General features: G+C 41.2%; 1 protein-coding gene across 1 annotated transcript; it reads right to left on the reverse strand.

The window, feature by feature from the left end:
• Positions 1 to 305: 305 nt before the first annotated feature.
• LOC116044792 (HERV-H LTR-associating protein 1) lies at positions 306 to 27797 on the reverse strand. The gene is made up of 14 exons (XM_036005483.1): positions 27696 to 27797; positions 27147 to 27203; positions 25603 to 25683; positions 24481 to 24564; positions 24027 to 24110; positions 21689 to 21772; positions 20246 to 20302; positions 18399 to 18479; positions 16878 to 16910; positions 16697 to 16786; positions 15174 to 16193; positions 6785 to 6941; positions 5934 to 6016; positions 306 to 486 (listed from the first exon to the last, which is right to left on the reverse strand). Exons 1-14 carry the CDS (start codon positions 27784 to 27786, stop codon positions 443 to 445), a joined length of 2046 nt encoding a protein of 681 aa, XP_035861376.1. The 5' UTR covers positions 27787 to 27797; the 3' UTR covers positions 306 to 442.

Here is a 27797-nt window from a genome sequence, read left to right on the forward strand (position 1 = left end):
CGTCAGACAAAGTTACAACATGCACGGACACGAGAAGGGTATGTATTGACTTATCTTACTCTGGGGGTTACGGTGAATAAGCTAAAGTCCCAATAAGTCGGCGTGTTCCTTTAAAATAATTTGAATAGCTTAGGTTTAAATATGATTTTCATAAATAGTCCAGGAACGCGAACGTTTCAGTTTCAGGATTCCAGATTTCCGTGTCCGGTTTGAGTCATACGTACATTTAGTCTTCTTGGCCCTAAAAACTAAAAAAAAAAAAATAATCGCATCACATGACGGATGTGTAAAAAAGTTGCGTGTAAAAACTTGATTCCGATTTCCATCCAGACTCTGTTCCCATACATCCTCCAGATGTTCCAGAAGTGTACTCAGCTGTAGTTTGGAGTCACTTCCCGTGATGATGAAGGGCTCTTTTGTTTCTCCTCTGCCTCCAATCGGGTCACAGTTTGCTGCACATCTTTGTCAGGCATCTCTGTTTCAGATCTGTGGGGTGGGGGGGGGGAGGAGAGGATGGTTAACAACCAGGTAACTCAACCTGGACACGGATTCTTCTGTCAGCTGTGGCTTTTAAAGGGGCGCAATGCGGTTTTGGCCATTTCTTCGCTGTTTTCTGGCTTTTTGCTGGCAGGTTTCTCTATAGAGCTCCCCCTACAGGTTTCTCTATAGAGCTCCCCCTACAGGTTTCTCTATAGAGCCCCCCTACAGGTTTCTCTATAGAGCCCCCCTACAGGTTTCTCTATAGAGCTCCCCCTACAGGTTTCTCTATAGAGCTCCCCCTACAGGTTTCTCTATAGAGCTCCGCTACAGGTTTCTCTATAGAGCTCCCCCTACAGGTTTCTCTATAGAGCTCCCCTACAGGTTTCTCTATAGAGCTCCCCCTACAGCTTCAGAATAGATATTTGGCAGCTCCTATGTTTACTTGTGTCTGACTCCTCTCTCGGTCAGTCTGCCGTTTCCTCTTTCTCTGTTCCTCCGACAATGCTTTCCTAGCTTTCTGCTTCTTTTTTTGCCGGCTCAGCCATGACGATAGTGTGAAAAACTCCATGGCTACCTTGTTCTTATAGCTAGCCGGTTCCTGGATGTGTGCAGTGCCGTGAAGCAATTCGTTACATCACGAGACCTGATATCACGCCATACTTCTTGATGCTGAGGCTGCCGGCTCGCCGTCCCAAAGTTGCTAGGGTGGTTTTTCCGCTCACAGGCGCTAGGGGGGAGCGAGACGACCACCATTCAACCCGAAAAAAGTCATATAACCATTCCAATGACTCCGAAGCTGTTCAGTTAAGGGAAATTAAGGTAAAAAAAAAACTGCATAGTTCCCCTTTAAAGCACGTGTGTCAAACTCAAGACCCGCTTATCAATTTAGGTTGACAATCACTAATATTCTCTGGTTTAAGTGTCTGTAACTTCATGCAGAGCTAGATGGACTGTATTTATATAGCGCTTTTCTAGTCTTAACGGCTACTCAAAGTCCCTTTACAGAGTACAGGAACCATTCACCGTTCACACACATTCACACACTGGGGCCGAGGCTGACCTGCTCATCAGATAAACATTTACACACATTTACACTCTGATGGCGCAGCATCGGGAGCAATTCAGGGTTTAGTGTCTTGCCCAAGGACACTTCGACATGCAGGGCCAGGAATCGAACTGCCAGCCTTCCGATTGGCAGGCAACCACTCTACCTTTGAGCCACAAACAAAACATTTTCTTAAAATAACTGTTTTCGTTATAATTATTTGTCAAAATAAAAGCTTGTGCAGCTTCCGCGAGGGTTCGCTATCTCTGACTGGCTTCAGGATGTTGTCGCTTTGCTTCACTCGCTGCTATTTCATGTTGATTTCAAATCAAAACTGAGTCTTAAAAATACACATCGGGGACTCATTAGAGCCATGATTTTGGTTAAACGTGTGGTGGATTAGTCCATCAATTAGTTACACTAATTGCCAACTATTTGGATAATTGATTAATCGGTAAATCATTGTTTGATATTAACCCTCCTTGACATTTTCTTTATAGAAGGTTGAAAAAAGTGACAAAACGCGGGGAAAAAAACAAGAAACACTTAAAAATAAATCAACAGAGACATCAGAAAAAGCGACAAAAAAGCTTCAAAAACTTGATTAAAAAAAAAACAACAAACGTAAAAACATTAAAAAATATATACTAAAATTGACAAAGACATCGGAAAAAATGACAAAAAACTTGGGGGGAAAAAAAAGCTTAAAAACGTCAAAAAAAGCCACAAAAGTGTTGAAAAAGACGACCGAAACATTGAAAAAAAAAGGTTTTCATTTTGACCCAGAATGACAAAAAGCTGCGTGATCGACGGGAAGACAACCCGATGGTTAAAATGATTGTTCTATGGAACTGTAGACAGATGTAAATATCAACTTAAAACGTAACTCTCGCCAAAATGCAACCTAGGGTCTTTTTGTGAATGTACCCGAGTCAAACTTTTGTTTAAAAGCATATTTAGGACGGAATCGTTACCTTTAAGATTTACCATATTTTTGTTTTTCGGTCAAATGGCCTTTTGAATGGGAGTGCTAGGGGCACTTTTATGCTAGCCTCAAAATAGCTGTTTTTAAACCACTAAGAAGGCTCGACACAACATGAGACTTTGCTCCAAGTATCACCAGGGACTCTACACCTTAACTCCACCGGTGACCAAGATATACTATAACCAGGAGCTCTACACCTTAACTCCACCGGTGACCAAGATATACTATAACCAGGAGCTCTACACCTTAACTACACCGGTGACCAAGATATACTATAACCAGGAGCTCTACACCTTAACTACACCGGTGACCAAGATATACTATAACCAGGAGCTCTACACCTTAACTACACCGGTGACCAAGGGATATCCTAAATCTGTGGCTACTTGTTTTGATATCGACTCGTTTTGACTGCCGAGGTGGTAGCGGCCGGAAACAACAAGAGCTACGTGAGTTGTTCAAAACCTTTCTTTTTAGTAAACTCTGGGTACACAAACAATGTTGTCAATGCTTTCGTTAAGGTGTAGAGACCCTGGTGATACTTGGAGCAAAGTTTCATGTTGTGTCGAGGCTTCTTAGTGTTTTAAAAATAGCTATTTTGAGGCTAGCATAAAAGTGTCCCTAGCACTCCCATTCAAAAGGCCATTTGACCAAAAAACAAAAATACAGTACATCTTAAAAGGTAACGATTCCGTCCTAAATATGCTTTTAAACGAAAGTTTGACTCGGGTACATTCACAAAAAGACCCTAGGTTGCATTTTGGCGAGAGTTACGCTTTAACAACTTGTGATCATGAATCTGACTTGCCCGAGATTTTAACAACAAAACATATTCTCCAGTTTAAGTGTCTGTAACTTGATGCAGATCTAGATGAAGCTCTGCAAACGCAAAAACACGTTCTTGAATTTGATTATAATCGCTTGTGCAGCTGTTTGGGAGGGTACGCAATCTCTGACTGCTTTCAAGTTGTTTCGGCTTTATTTTACTCGCTGCTATTTCATGTCGTTTTCAAATCAAAAGCCTTGAAAAAAAGTCTAAAAATACACATGGAGGACTAATTAGAGCCAGACAGCGTGTGGGGCGGCTCTTTTTGCGTGTAAGAAGCTGTGGGAGAGGGCAGCTCTCTGCGCGACCTCTGGAGCCCATTAGCTCGGAGGATTCATGGCGGCCCGGAGGCTTCCTGCTGAGCTGCAGCTGTAATGAGCCCCGACAACGAAAAAAAAGCGGCCCCATCAGTACAGGTAAGGGTTGAATTATTTCTGATTCACACACTCACAACTCTGTTTGTAGTCTGTGGACTGTGTTTTTTTTTAGAGCAAACCAACTTGACTTCCACTTAAAAAATGGAAATCACTTCAAGTTGTTTTTTGATATTTTTGAAGTATCAAACAACAAACAAGCCTCTTATACGGCCCGTATGAAACCCAGAAATGTTGTTTCCTATGAACTTTTATGATTGAAATGTCATCCATAGACCTAGTGGATGAAATTAACCCTTGTGTTGTCTTCCCATCGACCAACAAGCAACATTTTGTTTTTCTGGGTCAAAATTTTAAATGAAAACTTTTTGGTCAACGTTTTGGTTAACCGAAGCATTAAGAACTTTGTAAGTGTACAGACATTTTATTAAAAAGATAGTTTAGAAGGACAGTAGCGTTCCCGTATACAGGTGGCCGCCGTCTTGGGAGCTACTGTCTTTCTAAACTATCTTTTTAATAAACTGTCTGTACACGTACAAAGTTCTCAATGCTTCGGTTAACATTTAGGGACCCTCATTATGCTACCGTGGAAGTGTGGTGCTATTTTGAGCCTTGTTAGTGGTATAAAATAGTGATTTGTTTTTACTTTCCTTGTGCCCCGAATACTAGCGTTGTAAGCTAATCAGCGGTTCGCGCTAAAGCTAGCTGAATTGATTTGATTTGATTTGATTTTATTAGGATCCCCATTAGCTGATGCAGAACATCAGCTACTCTTCCTGGGGTCCACACAGAACATAAAACTACATTTTCAGACAAAACAAACAAAACTACAAAAAAAGAAATAAAACATTTTCAGACAAAACAGTCATAGAATATAAAAAATAAGAGCAGTATAACTAGTATTCTTTTCCTTGCAGATATACATTTTCCTTTCCATGTATGCTGATAATAATATCACATTAAATACATAAACACAGAGCATAGTAAAAATTAAATCTTACAACATCTTTGTTTACATATCAATATTCCTATACATAAACTAAGTACAAAAATATAGTTACAGTCTTAGGGCAGAATCTAGATACACATTCGATTACTATGAAAACATATCCCAGAGAACGATCGAGTGGGTACACATCTGGTATTAACCCCTAGGTTCGTTTTGCGCCGGAATTGTCCTTTAATGTCAGTAATCAACTGGGGAAATTTCATGTCGATATCTATTAGTACATTATTTGTCCTATTCACCTGGGGTGTCTCCCGTTAGAGGAATAGTTTGACATTTTAGGAAATGATTAATTGAAACATGGCCACCACAGTAAGGTACAGTATGGAGGTATGACCTCCAGTATGACCTCCTGTCAAACTACAACTTGGTGTTTCCACTCTGCAGTTTTTGCACGGATTAAACAAACGAGATATACCGTGCTAATAGAGATCTATTCAGATTTTCCAATCAGTTGTCTTCTTTTTTTAAAATATGTCCCTTTTGTTTTATAAAATCCGACAATATGTATTTTGCTTTATAATATTTGTTTATGTTTGTCTTGTGTTGGACCCCAGGAAGAATAGTCTTCACTACGGTGATGACTAATGGGGATCCTTAATAAACAATAAAAACAATAGAGATTGATGGGACGGATGTTGTTGACCCTTTGAAGGAGCAAGGCTAGCTGTTTCCCCATTTCCAGTCTTCATGCTAAGCTAACTAGCTGCTTGCTGAATGTTTATATTCAACACAGACAGATGTATCTATATCAACGACGTTCCACTACTGGGATTGCTCCGGTGCCGCCAGAAATTCTGCCGGATGTCCCTCTTTCCGTCCGGATGTCCGTCCCCTTCCTCTTTCTTTGTGTTGGCGTTCTAAACTCCGGTGGATTTCTGAGGACTATGGTTAACTGCTCCTCAGATCTCTGCAGGGTAAATCCAGACAGCTAGCTAGACTATCTGTCCAATCTGAGTTTTCTGTTGCACGACTAAAACTACTTTTGAACGTACACGTGTTCCACCAAAACAAGTTCCTTCCCGAGGCTATTTAGCAGAGGCACCGATGCTCCGTTCAACGCTGAGCACCGCCCAAGACGATTGTGATCGGTTTAAAGAAATGCCAATAAACCAGATTTTTTCTCCTATCCCATAGTGCTGTGTGGACTAGCCGGACCTTCCTCCTGGTCTGGCAAAGTGAGACTAACACAGACATGATGTATGTCTAACTCTTACTTCTGGAGAAGGAGACTCTCCGGACCCGCCGACACACCTCCAACGTGTGTTTTTCATACCAGAGGTGGCTGTCGTCACAGTATCTGCGAGACGAGAAGATGTCTGTCAACAGCTGAACGTCACAGCAACACAACCGTTTCACTATCGGCTCAACACTAGTGGAGTTTAAAGGTGCACTACGAGTTCCTGCATGGTTTCAGCGCAATTTCATTTTTGTCTCAAGTCGTAGGCATCTCTCCTTCATCCGCTAGCTGCCTGTCCCCTGAACACACTGTGAAAAAGCCCAGTCTCGGGAGACAACACAGGGGTCGTAACCGTCAAACTAACACTAGAGACACAGGATAGGCACCAAAATACAACAAACCACTTTCCAGCCAATCACCGACAAGATGGTTGGGGGAGGGGGTGGGGGTTAGTGACAGTTAGTCACTTAGTCATGACAGTTACGGAAACATGGGGGGAGGGCCGAGCTTGCTCTGTTTAGTTTGGAATTTACTTGGAACGTCAACAGAAGTGACCATGCAGGAACTCATAGTGCTCCTTTAAACTTTGAGCTTTAAAAGACTCACAAAAAGCTGTTCTGGTGTCTGCAGTAGACCTAAGTTGACTACCCCTCCCTTGGGTTCATTGAAGGTTTGCTTAATGTATGCAGAGTTAGGTTTCCTATTATTAATTAATTCAATTACATAGCATTTTACTTACAGTTTCAAATCACTACGGATGTTATCTCACATCATCTCAAAAGGTGCATCTTACGGATGATATGCATCGATATTGTCACTTTGCATCGATAATATTGGATTGTGGATCATTGAATCAATGTGTCACCTTAGTGCTCAAAGTGTGAAAACCTTTTCATGCGTGTCTTGTTGCCGGAGGGTCTGCAGAGGCACTGGGAGAAGAACTTGCAGAGCTCGAGGACGCACGGCTGCAGCTTGTGAGCGCCGACGGTCGTCGTGGCGCCGGAAAGCGGGATGTCGGCGAGCTCAGGCCGTCTCCATGGACAACCTCTCAACACACACAAACACACACACACAGAGAGAGAAAGAGAGTAAGCCAGTCAAATCCATGTTATGTTCTTCTTTACGAAGTAAATAAATGTCAGACTGACTGACTGACTGACTGACGTGTGATGTTCATTCTTCTTAGAAAACTAAATCAGTTTGTAGGAATGTCTCATAATATATATTGTCTCTAGAAGTGTAATATTCAACTTTTTATGTTGAAGAAGGAAAAGAAAATCCGGTAACACTTTACTTGAAGGTATCTACATAAGAGTGACATGACACTGTCATGACACATGAACCCTAACCCTAACGCGTTATGTCATAAACGTTTATGACTTGTTTATAATGTTTATGACATGTTCATGGCAGTGTCATGTCACTCTTATGTAGATACCTTCAAGTAAAGTGTAACCGAGAATCCCAATACTCAATACTATCGAATCGCAATAAATGAAAATCGCAATACGAATCCAATCGGCACTGTGGTGGAATTTCCGGAAACACCCTGGCTGTGTTGGAAACCGTTCCCTATCACAGAAATTAGGGTTGGGTACCGAAACGCGGTGCCAATAGGGCACCGGTTCCGATGTAAACGGCAGTAACGAGACCGAATAAGGACGGAAATTTCGGTGCCTCATTTCGGTGCCTGACTTTTTTTTTTCAGAAGCATCGCTGCACGGGACGCTACGTTACCGTTAGCTACTAGCTGGATTAAACCCAACGGTTAAAATGCTGACAGTTTACGTTATGCGGTGTAAAGTGTGACTGTATTTCCCTGTAGAGGATTCCAACAGCGGGACGTAACAGTCTGACTGCAGCTGCCGTTGTCGGAAAAACAACACAGACGGTGCGTTCACTTGAAACTCGCCAGCCTTGTGGTGCATTTTAAGTTATTGTAAAATACCCTTTTCCCATCTGGTGCTTGTTATTGTCGTTTACCAGCAATTTACTAGTGAAATATGTCATTGTTATAAGTTATAGTTATTACATTATTAATCAAAACTTTCATTTTGACCATATGGCCTTGGCAATAAACAAGCTGTTCTTTAATGTCGCCAACTATCATTTTGTGCTCCTTATATTATATACATTATATATATATATAGCACCGTTTTAAAAGTATCGTTTCGTATCAGAAAAAACCCAAACGATCCCCAACGGAAATAGTTCCCTATATATTGTGTTTACCATTTTGTAGTGGTGTTCGAATTCTCCGCGGGTAATTTCATTCACTATATAGTCCACTATAAAATACCCACAATGCACAGCTAATTTGAGTGTACATATGATGAACCCTACATTTTACTCTCGTATCCCACAATGCAACGCGGCCGTGTTTTCCCGGAAAACCTTTGTTTCTAAACAGTGGAAATGTAACATGCAACATTCATACAACCTTTTACTCTCCTCCTGAGTGCTGTGTTTGTTTCAGGGACGTATTACAAGTATTTTAGTTTGGGTTTGTTTACGATGTGTTTTAACTGTAGTGTCGGAAATGTGGTTTGGTCGTTCCCTATATAGTTCACTATTTAATAAACACTATTTAGGGAGCGGTTTCCAACACAGCTAATGTGTTATGATGAGACTAAAGGGAAAGCTTACATGACAACATCAGATCATTCATAGGTCACAGGTCAGGGGACGAGAATATGATAACCAAACCTGTTCATGTATAATTACGTTTATTTCTACAGATTCAGGGAATCTAGGCAGCTACATGATAAGGGGATGTTTTGTCTCAGGACTGTCTCCTTTTGGAGCTCGGAGGGCCTGCCACACTTTAGCATACTTCCAGAGAGAGAGAGGCTGAACTAGGCTTCAGCATCTGGGTTTAGGCGACTGCCGTATCTTTGTTTACCTTAAAGGTTCAGCTAAACGTAACGCCTCCAGCATGAGTTTAAATACTCCTTCAGGAAGACAGGAACTTTAGAGAGTTGGGATGGCACTGCACACTAACACATCGCGGTTAAACTGTACTGCCTCCTCAATTGAGAGTTCATTAAATCCTTCTTTGTAAGTCATAAGTCTCCCGAACCTTCTTCACATATGTGAAATGAGGCAATCAGGCAATCAGGCAATCAGCCAATCAGCGTTGGTTTTGAGGTGGTTTTGAGGTGGGTTTAGGTGTGACGCAACGAGAAGCGACTGTTCAGTCTAAACAACATGGCGGCTTCCACGGATGAGGTGAGCGTAGCTATCGCGCAAGTTTTATCTGAATTGGAAAGTATTCCTTCACTGAAGGAAGAGCAAAAAACGGCACTGGAGGCTTTTCTTGGAGGAAAAGATGTTTTTGCTCTTCTCCCGACTGGTTTCAGCAAGGGTTTGATGTATTGTTGATCTGATTGGTTGATTTGGCCCGTCTATCACGAACATAGGTGGTGATAGACAGATGGTTTATCCAATCAGCTAACCAGTATTTTCGCCCCTTCCCAAAAGTTCTCCAATGGAAAGTTCCCAGATGGATATGCCGAGCAAATGCGAAGCAATCCATCTGGCGGAGTCAGGTTATATCGTCCCTGCCCTAGTATATACCTGCCAACACTCCTGGTGATTTACGCGGGAGTCTCCCTACACTTTTGGTAATTTGTCCCACTAATATCCAGCGATTTCACACTGATATATGACTTGAATGTGTGTTTCACAGTTTCTGTGATATGTCCAGACTGTAGGATATGTCGTGGTATCTGGCAACCCAACACACACCATTTCAGAAGAATCGCAATACTTCTAGAATCGCAATAAATGAAAATCGCAATGCAAATCCAATCCATGTATCGTGAAATAATCCAATTGGGACAGAAGCATAATGTCACAGCCCTATGTGTTTATACAGCGCTTTACAGCGACCAACAGGTATCCAAAAGTGCTTTAAACTAAAGACCAAGAATAAAACAAGATAACAGACACTAAAAAATATATAATAGTGCGAATGTCAGGGGGGTAACATGTTCCAAAGTCTTAAATCCTAGATCCTGCTCCATGACTTTGCCTGCTCTGCCAAAAACAAAACCAAATTAAGACAGTAATTACAAAGATAAAAGACGATCACACAGGAAAGTTTGCACATAAAATAATAAGTACGACATTATAATTCCCCTCTGAAAAGCCCACAGAGGTGATTTAGAGATTTCATGTGCAGTATAAATCATCCTCAGTCACATCCATCCTTCAAATTCTCTCATTGTATTCATTTTGATGTCGCTTAAATTCCCATTACAGGAATCACTGGTGCCGATGTACTTTAATCCTAATTAATGCATTGCAGGTACACAGGCTGCTAATCACCATGCAAATACATATTCAAATGGGAATTTTAATGAGATTCTTCTCCACATTCTGCAGCTATTTGCTCATTTTGCAATCTGTACCGTGGTGATATCCAGAGCAGGAACATTTTCTACCAACCAAGCTCATACAAAAAAAGATTATTAACGCTGGAAATGTATGAAGTTTGAATTCATCCTCAACGCCTCCTGGGTTTTTTTTTTTCTTTCCCTTTCCGGAAGTTATTAGTGTCGGTTCAACGTGAGTAAGCTCAGCGCACAGCTTCCTTATAAAAGAAAAAACATTTTACAAGTGAAGACACAAATGTATCATGTGAGTCATTAATGCATGAAAAGTTATGTTTCACAGATTCAAATGTCTGAAAATTAAATTTACATGTTTAATTTCTTCCCTGACATGAAAGCACGAGCGAAAACTCATTCGAGCTCAAACACCCCATATTGTGTTTCATTATTATGAATTATTATTTCCTTATTATGATAGTGAAACGAGCGATTTTGCGGAGGGAAAAAGTATTTTTGGGCCAGACGGCATCACGTGGCGGACACAGAAGTTGTTATTCCACTTTTTGGCCGACGTGTCAGATTGGGGATCAAGAGATCACCAAAGTATGGAGGATACATCCTCTGGGGAACGTGAATGTCTGTACAGAATTTCATGGCAATTGATCCAATAGTAGTGGAGATATTTTAGTTTGAAAGTGGGAAACTGTTAAACCAAGTGACTGACAGACTGACGCTGCAACCAAACTCAACCATAGGCAATTCATTTTCATTCAATTTGTCATATGCCGTGTTTCACCTCAAGTCACCTTGAAAACCTGCTGCTATTTCCATTTTTTACAACACAAAATCAGCAAAACCTCGACATGAGATGATCTGCCTAATGAACCGGAGCTTTTCATCACTGGTATGTGTGTGTGTGTGTGTGTGTGTGTGTGTGTGTGTGTGTGTGTGTGTGTGTGTGTGTGTGTGTGTAGATGTGCAGCTAGGCCACAAACACTCATGTTACTGCACACTAATGACTCGGTGACAAACTGCACAGGATGATCCGGCCTTCTGTCTGTTGCTATGCAGAACTCAGGGGGAGGGGAGCAGCTGCCGTCTCTACAGCGAGATGCTACTGCCATCTAGTGGCTCTGCTGGGAAATGTTGGATCATATTAAACTTATTCACTGGTGACTGGTTTAATGTGAGTTCCTCTCACATGAATTTAAATACATTATTTGGATTAATAATTTAATAAAATACAAACTGTGATGCCAATTATTACATTTGGTTTGTGACTTTGCTCATTTAAGTTATCAACAATAGGGCTCTCTGTTTTGATTAGAGTGTTTACTTGTTGTTGTACTAGTATCATTTAATAAGATTAGATTTGAGATCATTTTGAGATTTGTCATATCATATACAGTGGCACTCATATGTTTATGAACCCATGCTAAAGTTGACTAAAAAGAGGAATAAAAAAATCATCTTTTGGAAATTGATCTTAATGCCTTAATTAAAAAAATGAGGAAAAATCCAACCTTTAAGGACACCAACTTTCTTTGTGAATGAATAATGTATCGTAAATAAATAAATGTTCTTCCTTAAAATACAGGGGGCATGAGTAAGTACACCCTTATGTTAAATTCCCATAGAGGCAGGCAGATTTTTATTTTTAAAGGCCAGTTATTTCATGGATCCAGGATACTATGCATCCTGATAAAGTTCCCTTGGCCTTTGGAATTAAAATAGCCCCACATCAACACATACGCTTCACCATACCCCCACATCATCACATACCCTTCACCATACCCCCACATCATCACATACCCTTCACCATACCCCACATCATCACATACCCTTCACCATACCCCACATCATCACATACCCTTCACCATACCCCCACATCATCACATACCCTTCACCATACCCCACATCATCACATCCCCTTCACCATACCTAGAGATTGGCATGGGGTACTTTCCATAAAATCACCTCTCAATGCAAATCAAACCAGCTATTAGGCTAAGTGAAATAAAACCACTTTTTAATTCCAAAGGCCAAGGGAACTTTATCAGGATGCATAGTATCCTGGATCCATGAAATAACTGGCCTTTAAACATAAAAATCTGCCTGCCTCTATGGGAATTTAACATAGGGGTGTACTTACTTATGCCCCTTGTATTTTAAGGAAGAACATTTATTTATTTACGATACATTATTCATTAGTAGCTCAGGAGCCCACCTGGCTACTGAATTAAGATCCAATACAGTGTATGACTTCATAAATAAAAGGTTAAACATAAGTGAGGTATCCGAAAACAGGACCACTAAAGCAATCAATAAAAATGGAAGAAAACCTTACAAATTATGTCAAAAATACAATCTGGACATTTATATTTTTGGGTTAATTTGCACTGTAGAAAGACGTTATTGATTTAATGTTGTAGTGGGTCCGTCTTGGTTTGGATCATCTTTTTGGAAATACTGTATAAGTTCTCACTTTAACATGTTCCCTTTGGATGTACGTAGTGTGTTTTTGTAGATCCATGAATTAGCCAAGTTTAAATCAGAAGGCATTTAATGATTATATGATGAGAATGTCTTGGAAACCAGGGGGCTATATGTATCGACTTTGACGGGAAGCAAAATAAATTCACCCAAAAATGTATATATCATTAAGTTTCCTTTAAGAAAAAAGCAAATGTGAATTCAATGTTTTTATGTATCATTAATAAAAGTTGACTTTTTAACTCAATTGGACTTGCACAGCATTGTTTTTTTTCTTCATCATTACTAAATATCCTATTGATGTTTCTAAATTCACTAGGTTTAGACTGCTGTTACATCATTTAAAGAATTCATTTTTCCTTTTTGATTGTGTATCGCTGTTTTTTTTGTACCTTAGTTCCTTTTCACAGACAGGCTGACTGATCATAGAGCTAACGGATGAATATTTGGCCTTAATTTGCTTTTAACCTTTGCAGCTTTCAACATTAAACCTTTAACATAAAGGGGGCTGTGGGGCTACGTATGCGTTACCATAGAGACTATCTTAGCCTCCTGAATGGCTCCTTCCCATGCTCTTAACACACGCACACATAATGCACACCTTTCTCCGGGCTAAAATTGAATCAGTATCCGTTAGTGTGTCCCCAAATGACAGTGAATGGATGTGATGTGATTACAGTTGTTTTCTAAGAGCAGGTCAGCAGTCGAAGTCTAACTGTTTCTGCACAGCAGAGCAGCTCTTAAATGTTACTTTTATACCTTAATAGTCTCTGGGTCATTAATCACTATTTTTCATTTAATTCTCCGCTGAAAAAAACAGAACACAGAAGAGGTTGTTAAGCTTTAAAAAGGACCTCTGTTTATGTTTTCCTGATATGTAAAAAAATATTTTGTCATTTAGGTCACATTACTTTTGCTATTTTGCACATAAAGACAATGTTGATGAATAAAATGCATTATCATGTCAATGGTTAGTAAATAAAGACACATTCGGAGTGAATTTCTGGCCCTCCTTCGCGAAGGCCGTCTCAATGCTCTTATTTCTGCCCTGAGGATCGAAGAGGGATCTCTGAGGAGCTTTGAGAGAGGAAACAGCCGTGCAGCTGAAAGCCGTTGCTAACTCCGCCCATACAGCTGACGAATTCAAATGATGCTTCAGAGGAAAGGACATGGGAATCGCTGATCCTGCTTACTGATTTTGATTCAATTTAAAGCTCATTTCAATTTTGGAGGATGGAGAGCGAGGTGTCTCCCAGTAGAGGTAGGGTGTACGGGATTTGCAGGCCGTTCTTTAGCCGGAGCCTTCAGTAAATTGGGCATAGAGGGAGAGAGGAAGAGAAGAGCCATCCGCAGTACCACCGATGCAACAGAAAGGGCTTTAAGATGCTATGGCTAAAAAAGAGAAGAGCCATGCGTAGCTGGCTATCTGGACACATGCTGGGGTCTGATCAGCCCCGGATGGGTCGCCTGGAGGAGGATGTATGATTACAGGAACATAACTGAAGATGTCTCCAGAGGCATCAGCACAAAAAGTAAAATTGTGATAAATTCGGTAGCTTCTATTGCTCTTCAATGTTTTGCCAAGTTTACCCCAAGTTTGCCCTGCCTTCAGGCCTGTAGGTACCCTGTAACTGCCTCCGGAGTCCTCTGGGAGAACATATCCCGGGCGGACTCCTTCAGTCGAACGGCTTTCCTGACCACCATTGTGTTCGAGGTTGACCACCCCTTGAGGCACCTAGGACCCTGAGACCACAGCTCCTGCCGCAGCTTCAGCAATGGAAGCTTTGAACATTGCCCACTCGGGTTCACTGCTCCTAACCTCCACAGGGATGCCAGTTAAGATCCGCCAGAGGTGCTAGTTGAAGATCCATTGGACAGTGGCCTCCTCCAGACGTTCCTAGTTTACCAGCACTACCCGTTTGGGCTTACCAGGTCCGTCCAAAGTCTTCCCCCACTCAGCGTAGCTCTCAACTGATCACCACCAGATGGTGATCAGTTGAGAGCTACGCCCCTCTCTTCAGCCGAGTGTCCAAAACATTCGGCCTCAGATCAGACGATACAATCACAAAATCATTAATCAACCTTCAGCCTAGGGTGCTCTGGTACCAGGTACACTTATGAGCATCCCTACGTTCGAACATGGTGTTTGTTATAGACAATCCATGACTAGTTTGGAAGTCTAACAACAAACTGCTCGAGTTTAAATCAGGGAGGCCGTTCCTCCCAATTTCGCCTCTCCAGGTGTCCGTGTGCGTTGTTTCTCAGCAGAACTATGGAGTCCCCTAATGGAGACCCATACAGGACTCCATTCAGGGTCTCCATGAAGGCTGAATACTTTGAGCTGATGTTCGGTGTCATAGGGACATACAAACCTCTCCACCACGATAAGGTGATGGTTCCCAGCTGCTGTATAATCCTGAGGGTAAGGGGTTAAACGGAAAAATATTTACCTGGTTTTTCTGTTTCCACAGACTTGCTGGGTGTGGTGGTTCTCCAGCTCACAGACCCCGTAGTCCTTCTAACCTCCGTAGGTCCTGCTGTGGGACGCCCAGTTGAAAGTCTTGTGGGGTGAACTGTCGAAGTCATGCGCTGGGTCTTTGTTGTTGGCTGGTGTGTAGCTGTGGTTAACCGGGTCAGACTAATAACTGGTGAGGACGTGGTGGGGTTTGTTAACGCTGTGGTCAGTTGGGTTGTACTCAACGGAGTGATTAACGGAGCTGTTAGTGTGATTGATGGAGCTCTTTCTGTGGTCGATGGAGCTGTTTCTGTGGTTGAAGGAGACCTTTTTGTGGTTGATGGAGCTGTTACTGTGGTAGGTTGAGTTGTTTCTGTGGAAGATCGAGTTGTTTCTATGGTTTGTCGAGCTGTTCCTGTGGTTGGTGGAACTCTTTCTGTAGTTTCTGTGGTTAAGGAAGTTGTTTCTGTGGTTTGTTGAGCTGTTTCCGTGGTTGATGGAGCTGTTTCCGTGGTTGATGGAGTTGTTTCTGTGGTTGATGAAGCCGTTTCTGTGGTTGGTGGAGCCGTTTCTGTGGTTGGTGGAGCCGTTTCTGTGGTTGGTGGAGCTGTTTCTGTGGTTGGTGGAGCTGTTTCCGTGGTTGGTGGAGCTGTTTCCGTGGTTGGTGGAGCTGTTTCCGTGGTTGGTGGAGCTGTTTCCGTGGTTGGTGGAGCCATTTCTGTGGTTGATGAAGACGTTTCTGTGGTTGGAGCTGCAGCTGTTGTGACAGATGCATTGGGGACTTGCAGGATGGTGATTGGTTGCGTTGAGGTAATTGGTTGTGCAATAGTTGTTTTTTCCATAGCTGCTGCCGTCACTGCTTGTGTTGTCACTCTGTGTGCCGTCGTCTCCAGTCTGTCCGCTGTAGTTTGACTTTGTGGCATCGCAGTTGCAGGTTGCGGAGATGTTGCCAGCAGCTGGGCAGAAGTGATCTTTACTGTTGTTGCAGCAGTTTCATCCATAGTTGTTGATGAAACTATTGAAAAACAAAGACAAGGAGAAAGATCACACAGTCTGCTTTATTATCTGCAATAAGGTGAAAGACAAATCGGCAACACTGACTGATTTAATCTGAACTTTTTTTAACCAGCTGTGGTCTATAAAACAATTATTTGATCAATCTTTGATTGGACAAAACAAGACATTTGAAGAAATTGTGAGTGCTTTTGACTATTTTGTAACATTTTATGCATTAAAAAGTCTAAGTTAAGGACGTCGTCGACCCTCTGCCTCATGTTGGGCCAAACAATGCCCTTTAGCTGTGATATATTCGCAAAATACCGCGACCTGTCGTGAGCAATTGCTTAAGTAGCCTGTACTAACAAACCAGGAGGTTTTTCTCTGTTTACAACATTTAAAAGTTATCCTGGATAATATTAGAAGCCAATTCTCAGTCTGCAGGTTTCAGACTGAACCAAATGAGTCAAAGTGTAAATGAAATGAGCCAAACATGAACGCTGGCCTCCTGCAGGGACTCACCATGTGCGGTGGATTGGACTCTGCTGGTTAACATGGAGCTCATCCCAGATGGAGAGATGTGACTCAGATTGTTGGGCAGTTGGTGCCATTCTGGGGCATTAAATAGACGATTGGAAACAAGAATTATGGCTCTTGAAGCATCCTCTTGAATAAACTGTTTTAAGGGTGCTGAGTTACTCACCAACAGGAAGTCTAATGGAGGAGATGTTACCTACTGGAAAAGGAAGATGAAAGGTTCAGTAAAGATGCTGACACGCCAACCCGATTATCGGCAGTCGGACAGTCTGGCGAGGTCAGTGACTCGAGTCTGTTCGGTGTGTTCCGTGCCGTCGTCAGCCGGAGGAGCCGTCGGCCTTCATTTGGGCCGATTTGACATGTTGAATCGGTGGGTGGGCAGTCGGACTCAATGACCAATCTGATTGGTAGAGTGCTAACCCAGAAATGACGAGCGGGATGAGCGTAACAAACGCCTCTCAAAATCTGACGAAAATCTATCTATCAATCTATCGATCTGAAATGAAGACAGATTCAGCAACTGCACGGCCTATTTCTCGCTTAAAATGTTTTCAGAAACACGTTTCGGTGAACTATTTTCTTAAAATACGAGATCGTATTCCGAACGAGCCGCCATTATGGTCCATTTTGAAATTCCGGAGAAGCCAGACCCACGTGACGCGTTCGTCCAATCAGCTGCCGGTTTTCATTTTTTGGGCGACAATACAGATTAGCGCCGCCTGTTGTTATGGAGACGTATTACGTCTTGCGCACGCGCAGAACGTACGCTCAAGTCGGCATCGCTTCGGTGTGTTCCGAGGCATTTTTTTGACCAACTCGGGGAGGCAGTCAGTCCGACTCCTTTTCTGCCAACGGTCGGCTGTCGGGTTGGTGTGTCAGAGCCTTAAAAGGTAGGAAGGAGGGAGTGAACCCCTTGGAAACAGAATCAAATTCTCCATACGGGATTGGGTTGCACCAGCTATCTAGAAACCCATCACTAAATTTGCGGTTAAAGTCCTTACAAAAAAGAATTAACTAGCTAGATAGTTACAAACATACGACGGCGTGTCAGGGCCATTGTAGCTAAAAGAAAAGGGGGTTAATATTCCAAGGAAAAAAAACGTTCTGACATTTTTCTTGATTAAAGTCATAAATTTACAAGTGAAAGTCTGGATATTCTCTGAGATTTGGATGTCAGAAATATAGTTCCTGATGCAAAAAAGCTATCGCCTCATCCAAATGTTGTTTTCTTCAGCTTAAATTCACTCAGAGCATTTTGCTAAGAGGAAACTCAATAAAAGGGCATTTCTATCATTCACAATGTGTTTAGTCCACAATTTTATTGTGATATTTTGTTAGTAAAATCTGAATCTGCAACGTTCTCTGTCAGGTAAATGTAGTACAATGTTTTCCTCTGAAGTAGAAGTACACAGTAAGTCAGTAGTAGGCTGGTTGCATATTACGTGCTTTGGGCTACAAGCAGCAATACCACAGGCCAAGCAATCAGCCTGTTCCAAACATGCATATTTTGAACGGGCACTGTACTAGTCTCCATAAATGTAGCATCCAGGATTTAAACATGACAGGAGACATCTGTGCTTGTATATCCAGGTCCTCTCCTGAGTCGATGCTGCCACCTGGTGGTTGAGTTGCATGTTATCAGTGAATGACAGTAGGATTAGTGCATTTGTGTGTACAGCGAACAAACCTCTGTGTGGTCCTTCCACAATGGTCTGGTTGAAGAGCGGCGTGACGGAGCCGACGTCCCACAGGTCCGGCACCGCTCTGCCTGGACAAAAACACACACACAACCTTTTTAAAACCCTCTCAACTCTGCAACACAAATGGTCTGCCAGTGCCTACATTGGTATTTTTTTTTGCTTATTGTGATGTCATTTCTTGGAGTATAAGTTCAAATGCTTTCTAGCCACAATATTAGTACAACCTAATCTTAAAGGTTATGTGAGTCAGTAAACCATAATAATGAATTGAGTATGGAAATTGTGTCATAAATTTAAAAAAAAGGGATTTTCATCAAATGTAACTAACTAAACACACAAAACATGTATTGTAGCTCCAAAAGATTTCTAAATGTACTTGTAGAAGCATGAACAAAATCTTTTTGTTGGGTCTTTGTAAATGATAGAGTGTGGTCTAGACCTACTCTATCTGTAAAGTGTCCTGAGATAACTCCTGTACTATCAATAAAAATGAATTGAATTATCCCTCCTGTTGTCCTCGGCTCAAATTTGAGCCATTTTCAAAAAGTTTCTAAATCAGAAATTTGGGTTTTCTTTCAATCAAATTGCCCAAAAAAATAATGTGGATGGTTCACTACAACGCTCTTAACAAGTTAAATAAATAATCAGTTCACTACTTTCATTGAATTTGGGTGTTTTAGTCAATTTTATAGCATTTGAAGAAAATCAGCACAGATAAAAATGTCAGAAAAAAAAGTGACAAAAATGTCAAAAAGTGACAAATGTATAAGATTAAAGCTTGTGAATTTGTGAAAAAACCCACAAAAACTTCACAAGGCTCAGAAAAAGTCGACAAACGTTGGAAAAAGTGACAAAAACATCGGGGAAAGCCACAAAAGTGTCGAAAAAGACGACCAAAACGTTGACAAAAGGTTTTTCATTTAAAATTTGGACTCAGAAAAACTAAAACTTGCAGGTCGACGGGAAGACAACACGAGGGTTAAAGACATTAGATTTTAACTGGACGATGTATACATATCTGTATGTACTTTATAAAGTTGTCACTTGGTTTCATTTTGGATCCAGTTCCTTAATATTTTTTTTTTAATCAGCACAGAACAAAGTACGAAACATGCAACTGTAATTTAGCTAAACAGCGAAGATGTAATCTATCAGACAAAACCTGAGAATGACATTTTAAATTTTAGTCCCAAAATGTGTATATATGTATTGAGCCTTTTCTTATATCTAAATTAGGGTTGGGTATCGTTTGGATTTTTACGATTCCGATGCCGAACCTGTACTTTTTAAACGATTCAGATTCCTAAACCGATTCTTGAAAAACTGAAAAATGACATCAAAGAAAGGCTCTTTTTGTAGTTTTTTTAAAAATTGAAAATTATTTAAATTTAACAATATATTAACATTTACGGTAGCTAGCTAACGGTAGGCTACAGAGAAAGTGTGATATTTTTACGTCCGTTTCGGAGCAACAGAGGAAAATATTTCAGTTGACACATTAAGTGGAACCGAAATGAGGAACCGAAATTTGCGTTCTAATCCGGTATCAATATAAAGGCTGAAAATGCTCAAAAAATAATCTTAAAAAAAAATGACTCAAACAGATTAATCGGTTATCAAAATAGTGATTACTTAGTGGGGACTAATTTAGTAGTTGACGACTAATTGAGCCATCTTTGCAGCTCTAATCAGAACATCTCTACAATGTCTACAAAGGCACCTTTTGCAGAATAAAAGGATCTGAATGTAATCGTAAAAACAGTGCTGATGCTGCACGTTGAACACACAGTTTGAAATAGAACTCAGCAGAAAGGATCCAGTGAGCTCTACTTACCCATCTTACCTGCCATCACACAGATGTAAATGCACTCAGAGTTGTTCCTCTGGCTCACTGAGACACACAAACAGAACAAAATATACACTGCATCACATTATGAAGTGTAAAGGAACATTTCTAATGTGTTATACTGTTGCTTAGTAGGGTTGGGTATCGTTTGAGATTTTTTCCAATACCGGTGCTAAAGCAATACTTTTAAAACGGTGCCGTTGCCTAACCGGTGCCTGAACCAATACTAAAGACTGTTACGTACCGGTGTTGGAAGCCTCTATATTGAAATACGGTCATACTTTACACCGTTTAACATTAGCTGTCAGAATTTTAACCGTGTTTAATCCAGCTATTAGCTAACCTGGCTGCATCATATACCTCAATCATCATGCATCTATCAGTTTAATTTTGGCCACAGAGAGAATGTCAGCGAGCACTTTGTACTATAAATTCTTCAGGACAGGTAATACGTTCAAGAATGGCAACATTTCTATTTTATATTTTAAGTAAATGCACTTGCTTTTTGATTATTACAAATAATAAAGCAAAATAATCATCTTAAAGTAGATATCTTAAAGATATATTGGCTCTCACATCACATCACATAAATAATAAACAGGTAAGTGAGTGGTCTTGAAGAGGATTCTTTTTTTTCTGTCTCGGTATTGACTGTCTCTCATTTGGACTCGGTGTTGACTTGGACTCAAACTTTTTTGGACTCGGTGTTGACTTGGACTTGAACCTCTTTGACTCGGTCTCGGCTAGTTCTGGTCTTGGACTCGACAAAGGTGGACTTGCCTGTACTGTACTAGCCTGACAAGCCAGACCCACATCCAGATGTTGGGTCTGGGAACTCACCATTGGCAGGGCTCAATCCGAGGGGCGGGATAAACGGTTGTCTTTCAAATTCACTCTGCACGCAATAGGATAGCTCTACAACCAACTAGAGCAACGCTAGTTGATAGATTCAACTTTAAACTCTGAACACATCTTCCTTTTTTAAGAATGACTTCAGTGCCGTTCTTTGTTCTTTTCTCAGAGAAAAGCTGAACTCCAAGTCTTCCAGAGTTGCGGCCAAAGCTGATTCCAAAGACCGCTGTTCACCAGCAGCAGCAGCCATCTTCTTTGTTTTCAAGTAGCAGGGAATTCACGCGGAACCGTGGCAACTCTGCCGTCATTATGTTAAGCCCCGCCCACCGACTCTATACACGATGTGATTGGCCCGGCTAGAGTTTGGTTTTTCCAGCTCGCAAGCCAACGGAGAGTTGCTAGACGACCCTGGATGCAAATTACATTTGCTGCCGCTAGGGTGTGTCTAGATTTCTAGGCTAGCCTTGTACTTGTTGACTGAAGCGTTATTTCAGATCTCACGTACTATGTATTAGAATTTCCGTCACAGAATAGCGGCCTGGAGACAACAGGAAACATGATGAACTCACATCCACTCACCCGATAAGATGGAGGCAGATTTAAAGAGCTCATGCAGGTAACTGGTTGAGTTTCCCATCACATCCAACAGGATGGCCGTAAAGTCTGATGAAAGAGATATTATATATATATATATATATATATATATATATATATATATATATATATATATATATATATATATATATTGTTTTTATTGAACTATCAAGTCAACATGTACAGAGTATCATACATTTTACACTTTTTACAGATTAAACAATTAACACAATACAGTTTAAATTAGTCATACAAAAAAGAAAAAAGAAAGCAAAGGAAAAGGTGTGTGGCAAAGAAACCGTGTGGTAATGTTACAGTAAATGTTCCATTATTACCTAAAATCTCATCTATATGGGCTAATAAAATCAATGCATCCTTTCCAACATTTATCAAATACGTTCATCTTAAGTCTTAGAGCAAATGTGAATTTTTTCCGTGACAAAAATGTTGTGTATCACATTGAACCAATCTACAAGTGTGAGTGCTTGTAGATTGGTTCATTGATTGGTGATCGCCTTTAACTGGCAACACGCGTTATCTTAAATATGTACAGTTTAGAAGAGCCTATCAGCTGCTATGGTTTTTTGAATTAATTAATTTTGCTTGTCTTGATGTTCAACATACTTTCAAATTATTTTTACTGATTGCCAACTGTACACAATGTTATTGACTTTGGATCTTGCTAGCATAAAACGCCAAAAATTCCGTGATGGGCCCACGGAAGAATTCCGACCCTTTAGCATAGCGTTAGCTTTCTGGCTCATCACTAAACTGAAGGGTTCTATCAGCTGAGCGGACTATGAATATCTCCCGTTGCTAAGGGAGGCAAGTCGTATCTAAGGGCCTTCCTATTTCCTGCAGGAGTGAACAACGTTTGGATGGGAATGATTGTTCCAGGTATTAGTCAAACCCTCGGGCGTAACCAGGGAAACAGAGTTATTGTTTGGAAAAACTTTAGATTTCGTTTGTAAAACGAATTAAAATATAAACGTATGTTTCAAAAATATGTTATTAGGCAAGTGAAATGGAAAGGAAGGACATGAAGGAACGATAAATGTGAGCGAGCAAAGGTCAATGTTTTGGAGCAGAATACTGGAGAAAATGTACTCGGTGTCCTTCCAGCTGTGGCGTTACGGGCTTTACGTCTTTGACCCGTTGTTCCTACAAGTCATCGCTCACTCATCAATCAATACAATCCTTCTGTCACTGTCCCGGTCATCAATCAGCCGCGGCTCGCTGTCCTGGCACTAGTTATTAACTATTAACTATGTTGCACCCGGCGCAGCACAAAGCCCGACACAAGTGTCTTTGCTAGTTTAAGACCGACGCAGTTGTCAATTTCCCGTCCAGCGCCCACGTCGTTTAAAGGTGCAGTAGGTAAGACTTATAAAACTAACTTTCTGTCATATTTGCTGAAACTCACCCTATATTCCAGTAGAACTACATGAAGCAGGTCATTTAAAAAAAAAGATCCGGCTCCTCTGACACCACCTACGAGTAGTGCGATTTGCAAAAATCCACCGCTCCCTGTTCAGATGCACCAATCAGAGCCAGGGGGGGGGTGTATAACTGCGTGTCAATCACTGCTCATGCACATGCATTCATTCTCCCTTGTGGGGGGAGGGGCCTAGGAGGCCGTTTGGGCTTTAGCGGAAAGGGGGGAGGGACTGACAAGTTGTCGATGTTCACATTTTTTTTACTAAGTCCTGCATCTTCACAATCCTACCTACAGCACCTTTAAATAGCAAATGCACCTGCGCCCATCTGCGCGCCCATGGGCGTGCTGGTCTTACAGGGAGATGTGTTCAGGTGCATTCTGGGCGTATTGCTATCTTGATGCAGCGGGAAGTAATCACACCATTGACCAACAAAAACCTGGTCTAAAGTCAATAGCGCAGCATTTCATTGTTATTTTAACAGCAAATTAGTAAAATGCGCCTAGGCTCGTGCACAGCGCACGCACACTCTGCTTGTTACACATTGTGATGTTGTGAGAGGTTTTTCTTTGCAGCAGGTGGCGTGTAGGGCAGAGAACAGCCAAAACGCGGTTGCAAGCAAACATTGGTTTTAATTTTAGGATGGTCTTTTCAGAAAATAGTCCAACGCATAGTGTCCCTCTACCACACATCCCCTTATGATGCCACTTCACACACAGGGACGCATAGCAGCTAAGAAATAGTATTATGGGTTTTTGGTGGCATTTCCCGCTGCTAAACTAGCAAAAGTGGATTCGTACATGCCCTAAACACAGCTGCACCAGGCGCTTCACGCCGTGCGCTTACATCGTTAAAATAGGGCCCCATATGTATTTCAATGTGCTCACCTGTTAGATCGTTGGTCTCATTTGTGACACAGTAGCAGAATCTTCTCCTGAACGTGTTGCTTTCTAAACTTTTAATGCTAGAAACTGCAAAACACAAAAACACAGAGTGACAGAAGGAGATAACATTAGTTCAGAGAGTTCAGTTTACTTTCAGCCAATTACATTTTATTTCATTCAGCACTAATAAAGTCCAAACATGTGGCGCTATAATACTCTTCCAAAAGTATCCACAGTAAAAAAATAAAAAACAAAGTTCATTACAGGCAGTTACACATCCAAACCACTAGATGACAGTACTGACAAAGTTATATTTATTATAGAAATGGACCCAGTAAAGCTGACTTATTTCAATATATTGAGATCCAATAGAAAGTCTAACTGTCTAACCCTTTAATCTCTTGTTACTGAGCAGCTTTTGGGAGGAAGGAGAACTTTGTAAAGAGTTGATATTTACTGTTGTAGACGAGCAGGGTGAGTTTGTGGAGAGCCAGAGAGCTGTAGGACGTCACACTGAGGAGGGAGAAGAGCTGCCGGGAGCCTGCAGGACAGGAAGAGACACGGAAGGAATTATATTAAGATCATCGGCATAGAAGGATGTTCAAATTATAGATATGTTGGTTTCAGTCAAGAACGATGTGGTGGTTATTTTTGGTTCAAACCAGGGAAACATGACAAACCAGATTTTTAAAAAGGTCAGTTCACCCAAATCTGCCAAAAGGTTTTGGTTTTATATTCTATGTGTTATCTTTAGCACGGATAGATACAACAACAAGTAAAAGCTCTGACACACCAACCAGATTATCGGCCGTCAGACAGTCTGGCGAGGTCGGTGACTCGAGTCTGTTCAGTGTGTTCCGTGCCGTCATCAGTCAGAGGAGCCGTCGTCTTTAATTTGGGCCGATTTTGATTTGGCCAGTGGGCAGTCGGACTCAATGACCAATCTGATTGGAGGACTGCTAGCCCTTGACTAGCAAATCAGTGCACTTATGTTAAAACACTTACCGGAAATGACGAGCGGGATGAGCGTGACGAACGCCGCTCAAAATCTGACGAAAATCTTTCAAACTGACCTTTGTCGATCAAAAAAACAGATTCAGCAACTGCACGGCCTATTTCTCGCCTAAAATGTTTTCAGAAACACGTTTTGGTGAACTATTTTCGTAAAATACGAGCTTGTATTCTGAACGAGCCGCCATTATGGTCGGCTTTGAAATTCGGGAGAAGCCAGACCCACGTGACGCGTTCGTCATTTCTGGTTTTCATTTTTTGGGCGACAATACAGATTAGCGCCGCCTGCTGTTATGAAGACGTATTACGTCTCGCGCACGCGCAGAATGTACGCTCAAGTCGGCATCGCTCCAGTGTGTTCAGAGGCACTTTTTGGACCTCGGGGAGCCGACTGATCAGTCCGACTGACTTCTCTGCCGACGGTCAGCCGTCGGGTTGGTGTGTCTGAGCCTTAAGTGAGAAAGTGTTTTGTAGGAGAAAAAAAAAGCTGTGGTGTAATCATGACATATACATGAAAGAGTTACAGCTCAGCATTGATCTGCACGTAAGAGATATTATGACAATGTACCCGATTGGCTGGTGTTTATTAGAGTATTGACCAGGGGAGTGAGGTCGATGGCAGCCGGGTCGATGTGCTCCGCTGGGATCTCTGGGAAATAACAGCAGATGGCAGAGTCAATATCATATTCAGGCTTTAATCTCTATTATGGAATTAGCAGCATCAGCGAAACGTGGCTGTATTAGTGCAAAAATGTACTAAAATGAGAATAAAGGTGACAGTTACCTGGAGGAATTAGTCCCTGGTGTGGTACTTATCGGAATAACACAAGGTCAGGGAAGGGATTGGTCTCATTTATTGAGGCAATGGCGTCTTTTTATTGAATATAATTTAGATATTTTATCATTTGGATCCGTAGGATGTTCAGTTTTCAGTCACATTCGTTTGTTTGATGCTGGATTTATAATTAGACTCGGTGGATAATTAGACTATTAAATCACGAACAATTGAATGTTTTGAAAGGATTTATGAACATTTCTTCTCATTAAAATGGATAGTTCTGATGCCTCCTCATTCAATATCCAATTTCAAAATCTAAGGAGTAAATCTCATCAGCGACAGTGAGCCAATAACACGCTGCATGCTTCCACCAAGATCTGATCATGTCTGTTATTGGCTGTCTAGCGTTACACGTCGTAGAGACACGCAGAGAAAACATGTTACGTTACACACAGAGACGGGAGGAAGGGAAAAATAAATCAAAAGATTGGATGGATGAGGATAGTGACAGCTTTCTTGTGTAAGTTTTCGTTCAACGTTTCATCATTTTTACTCCCGTATGATGTCGCGTCAAAAGCTTTAAGTCCCCGAAAAAAAGAAGAAATAAAAAAAATTTTACACTTTATATTGAGGTTTTATTCTGGCATAAATACTTGTGTTAGTAGTAGTGTTCATCTTCAAAAACAAAATCATTTAGCACAACTTGTGCATGTGTATGCAGCTTCAAAGTTAAATAACCAATTCAATTGCCAACTCAGACTATTAATAATAAAGAAACAGCACGTTAACAAACGCAGACTGATGGACCGCTGGAGCGTGCAGTGTGTGACGTTCCAACATATAGCAATACAAACTTGTATTCCACTGCACTACCACCATTGCACACAGTCTACCATAGCACCTTATCATGGTCACTGCATCACATGGTCCAGACCTTTGTAATCACTTCACAAATTGTTAACTCTTTAAATTTCTGTGAGTGATTTGTATGTGTTTGAGATATATGTGTGTATGTGTTTGTTGTGTTATGGTTGTCTAAGCTACTGGATGCCTAAAATTTCCCTCGGGATAAATAATGTATGTATATGTGTGTGTGTGTGTGTGTGTGTGTGTGTGTGTGTGTGTGTGTGTGTGTGTGTGTGTGTGTGCATGCATGCATGTTTGTATGTATGTATGTATGTATGTATCTATCTATCTATCTATCTATCTATCTATCTATATGTTTTGAACTTGTTGTGTGGACTGACTTCACATGTTTCCCTTCAACTGAGCAGGTGAAGCCTGAAAATAAGCCATAACAAACAGCAGAAAGAGAAGGATGAAATGAGAAAGACCTGTGGAGCCCAGGATGTCTCTCCGGCGCCTCTCTTCCTGCCGCCTGTCTCTTAAAGCTGTGGGGAAATCAAACAGATATCAGATGTTTAAAAGGCAAAAGATTTTGGACATTATTTCCTTGCTCATTTATTCGTTTATAACTTGCATTTTTCAGCATTAATTGGTCTCTCTGTGCCATGCCACTTTGAGCTTCTACTTTGTAACATTTTTGCTATATTATAATGTAGTTGTGAGGCAAAAAAACATAATTATAATTATTATTATGACTTTATAACCCCTGCGAGCTGCAGCCTTGCACGAAACTGCATTACATTAAATCAAATACAACAGTCCTGTAAGAAAACCACCATTTGGGAAATCATTTTTACCTCAATTGGATTATATTAAACTGAAAAGGGGTTTCAAATAGTTTGCTTAATTATATATATTCAATATACATAATAAAATACAAGAATTACAAAAAGAGACATGCAGATTCCTCAAACCTCTTGCACTGCAACAATAATAAAAAGTTGTGAGGAAAGCTCCGACATGTCATGCAGTCCTACCTTGGCTGCAGAGGATGAGGAGTAAAATGGTGGAGACACAGATTATAAAACAGAGGCGTGGACGCCGTGTGGCTCTCTGTACGCCCGCCATGACCCCGCTGA

This window comes from Sander lucioperca, chromosome 9, assembly GCF_008315115.2.
Source record: "Sander lucioperca isolate FBNREF2018 chromosome 9, SLUC_FBN_1.2, whole genome shotgun sequence".
In the NCBI taxonomy this organism is placed as follows: Eukaryota; Metazoa; Chordata; class Actinopteri; order Perciformes; family Percidae; genus Sander; species Sander lucioperca.

Bases quoted from the DNA above. Each gene is read 5' to 3' on its own strand.
- LOC116044792 (XM_036005483.1), bottom strand. From the start codon at position 27,786: ATGGCGGGCGTACAGAGAGCCACACGGCGTCCACGCCTCTGTTTTATA. The intron at 27,204-27,695 runs GTAGGACTGCAT...ATTTCCCCACAG, and splicing joins CCTCATCCTCTGCAGCCAAG to CTTTAAGAGACAGGCGGCAG. The intron at 24,565-25,602 runs GTACATTGTCAT...CCTGTCCTGCAG, and splicing joins AATAAACACCAGCCAATCGG to GCTCCCGGCAGCTCTTCTCC.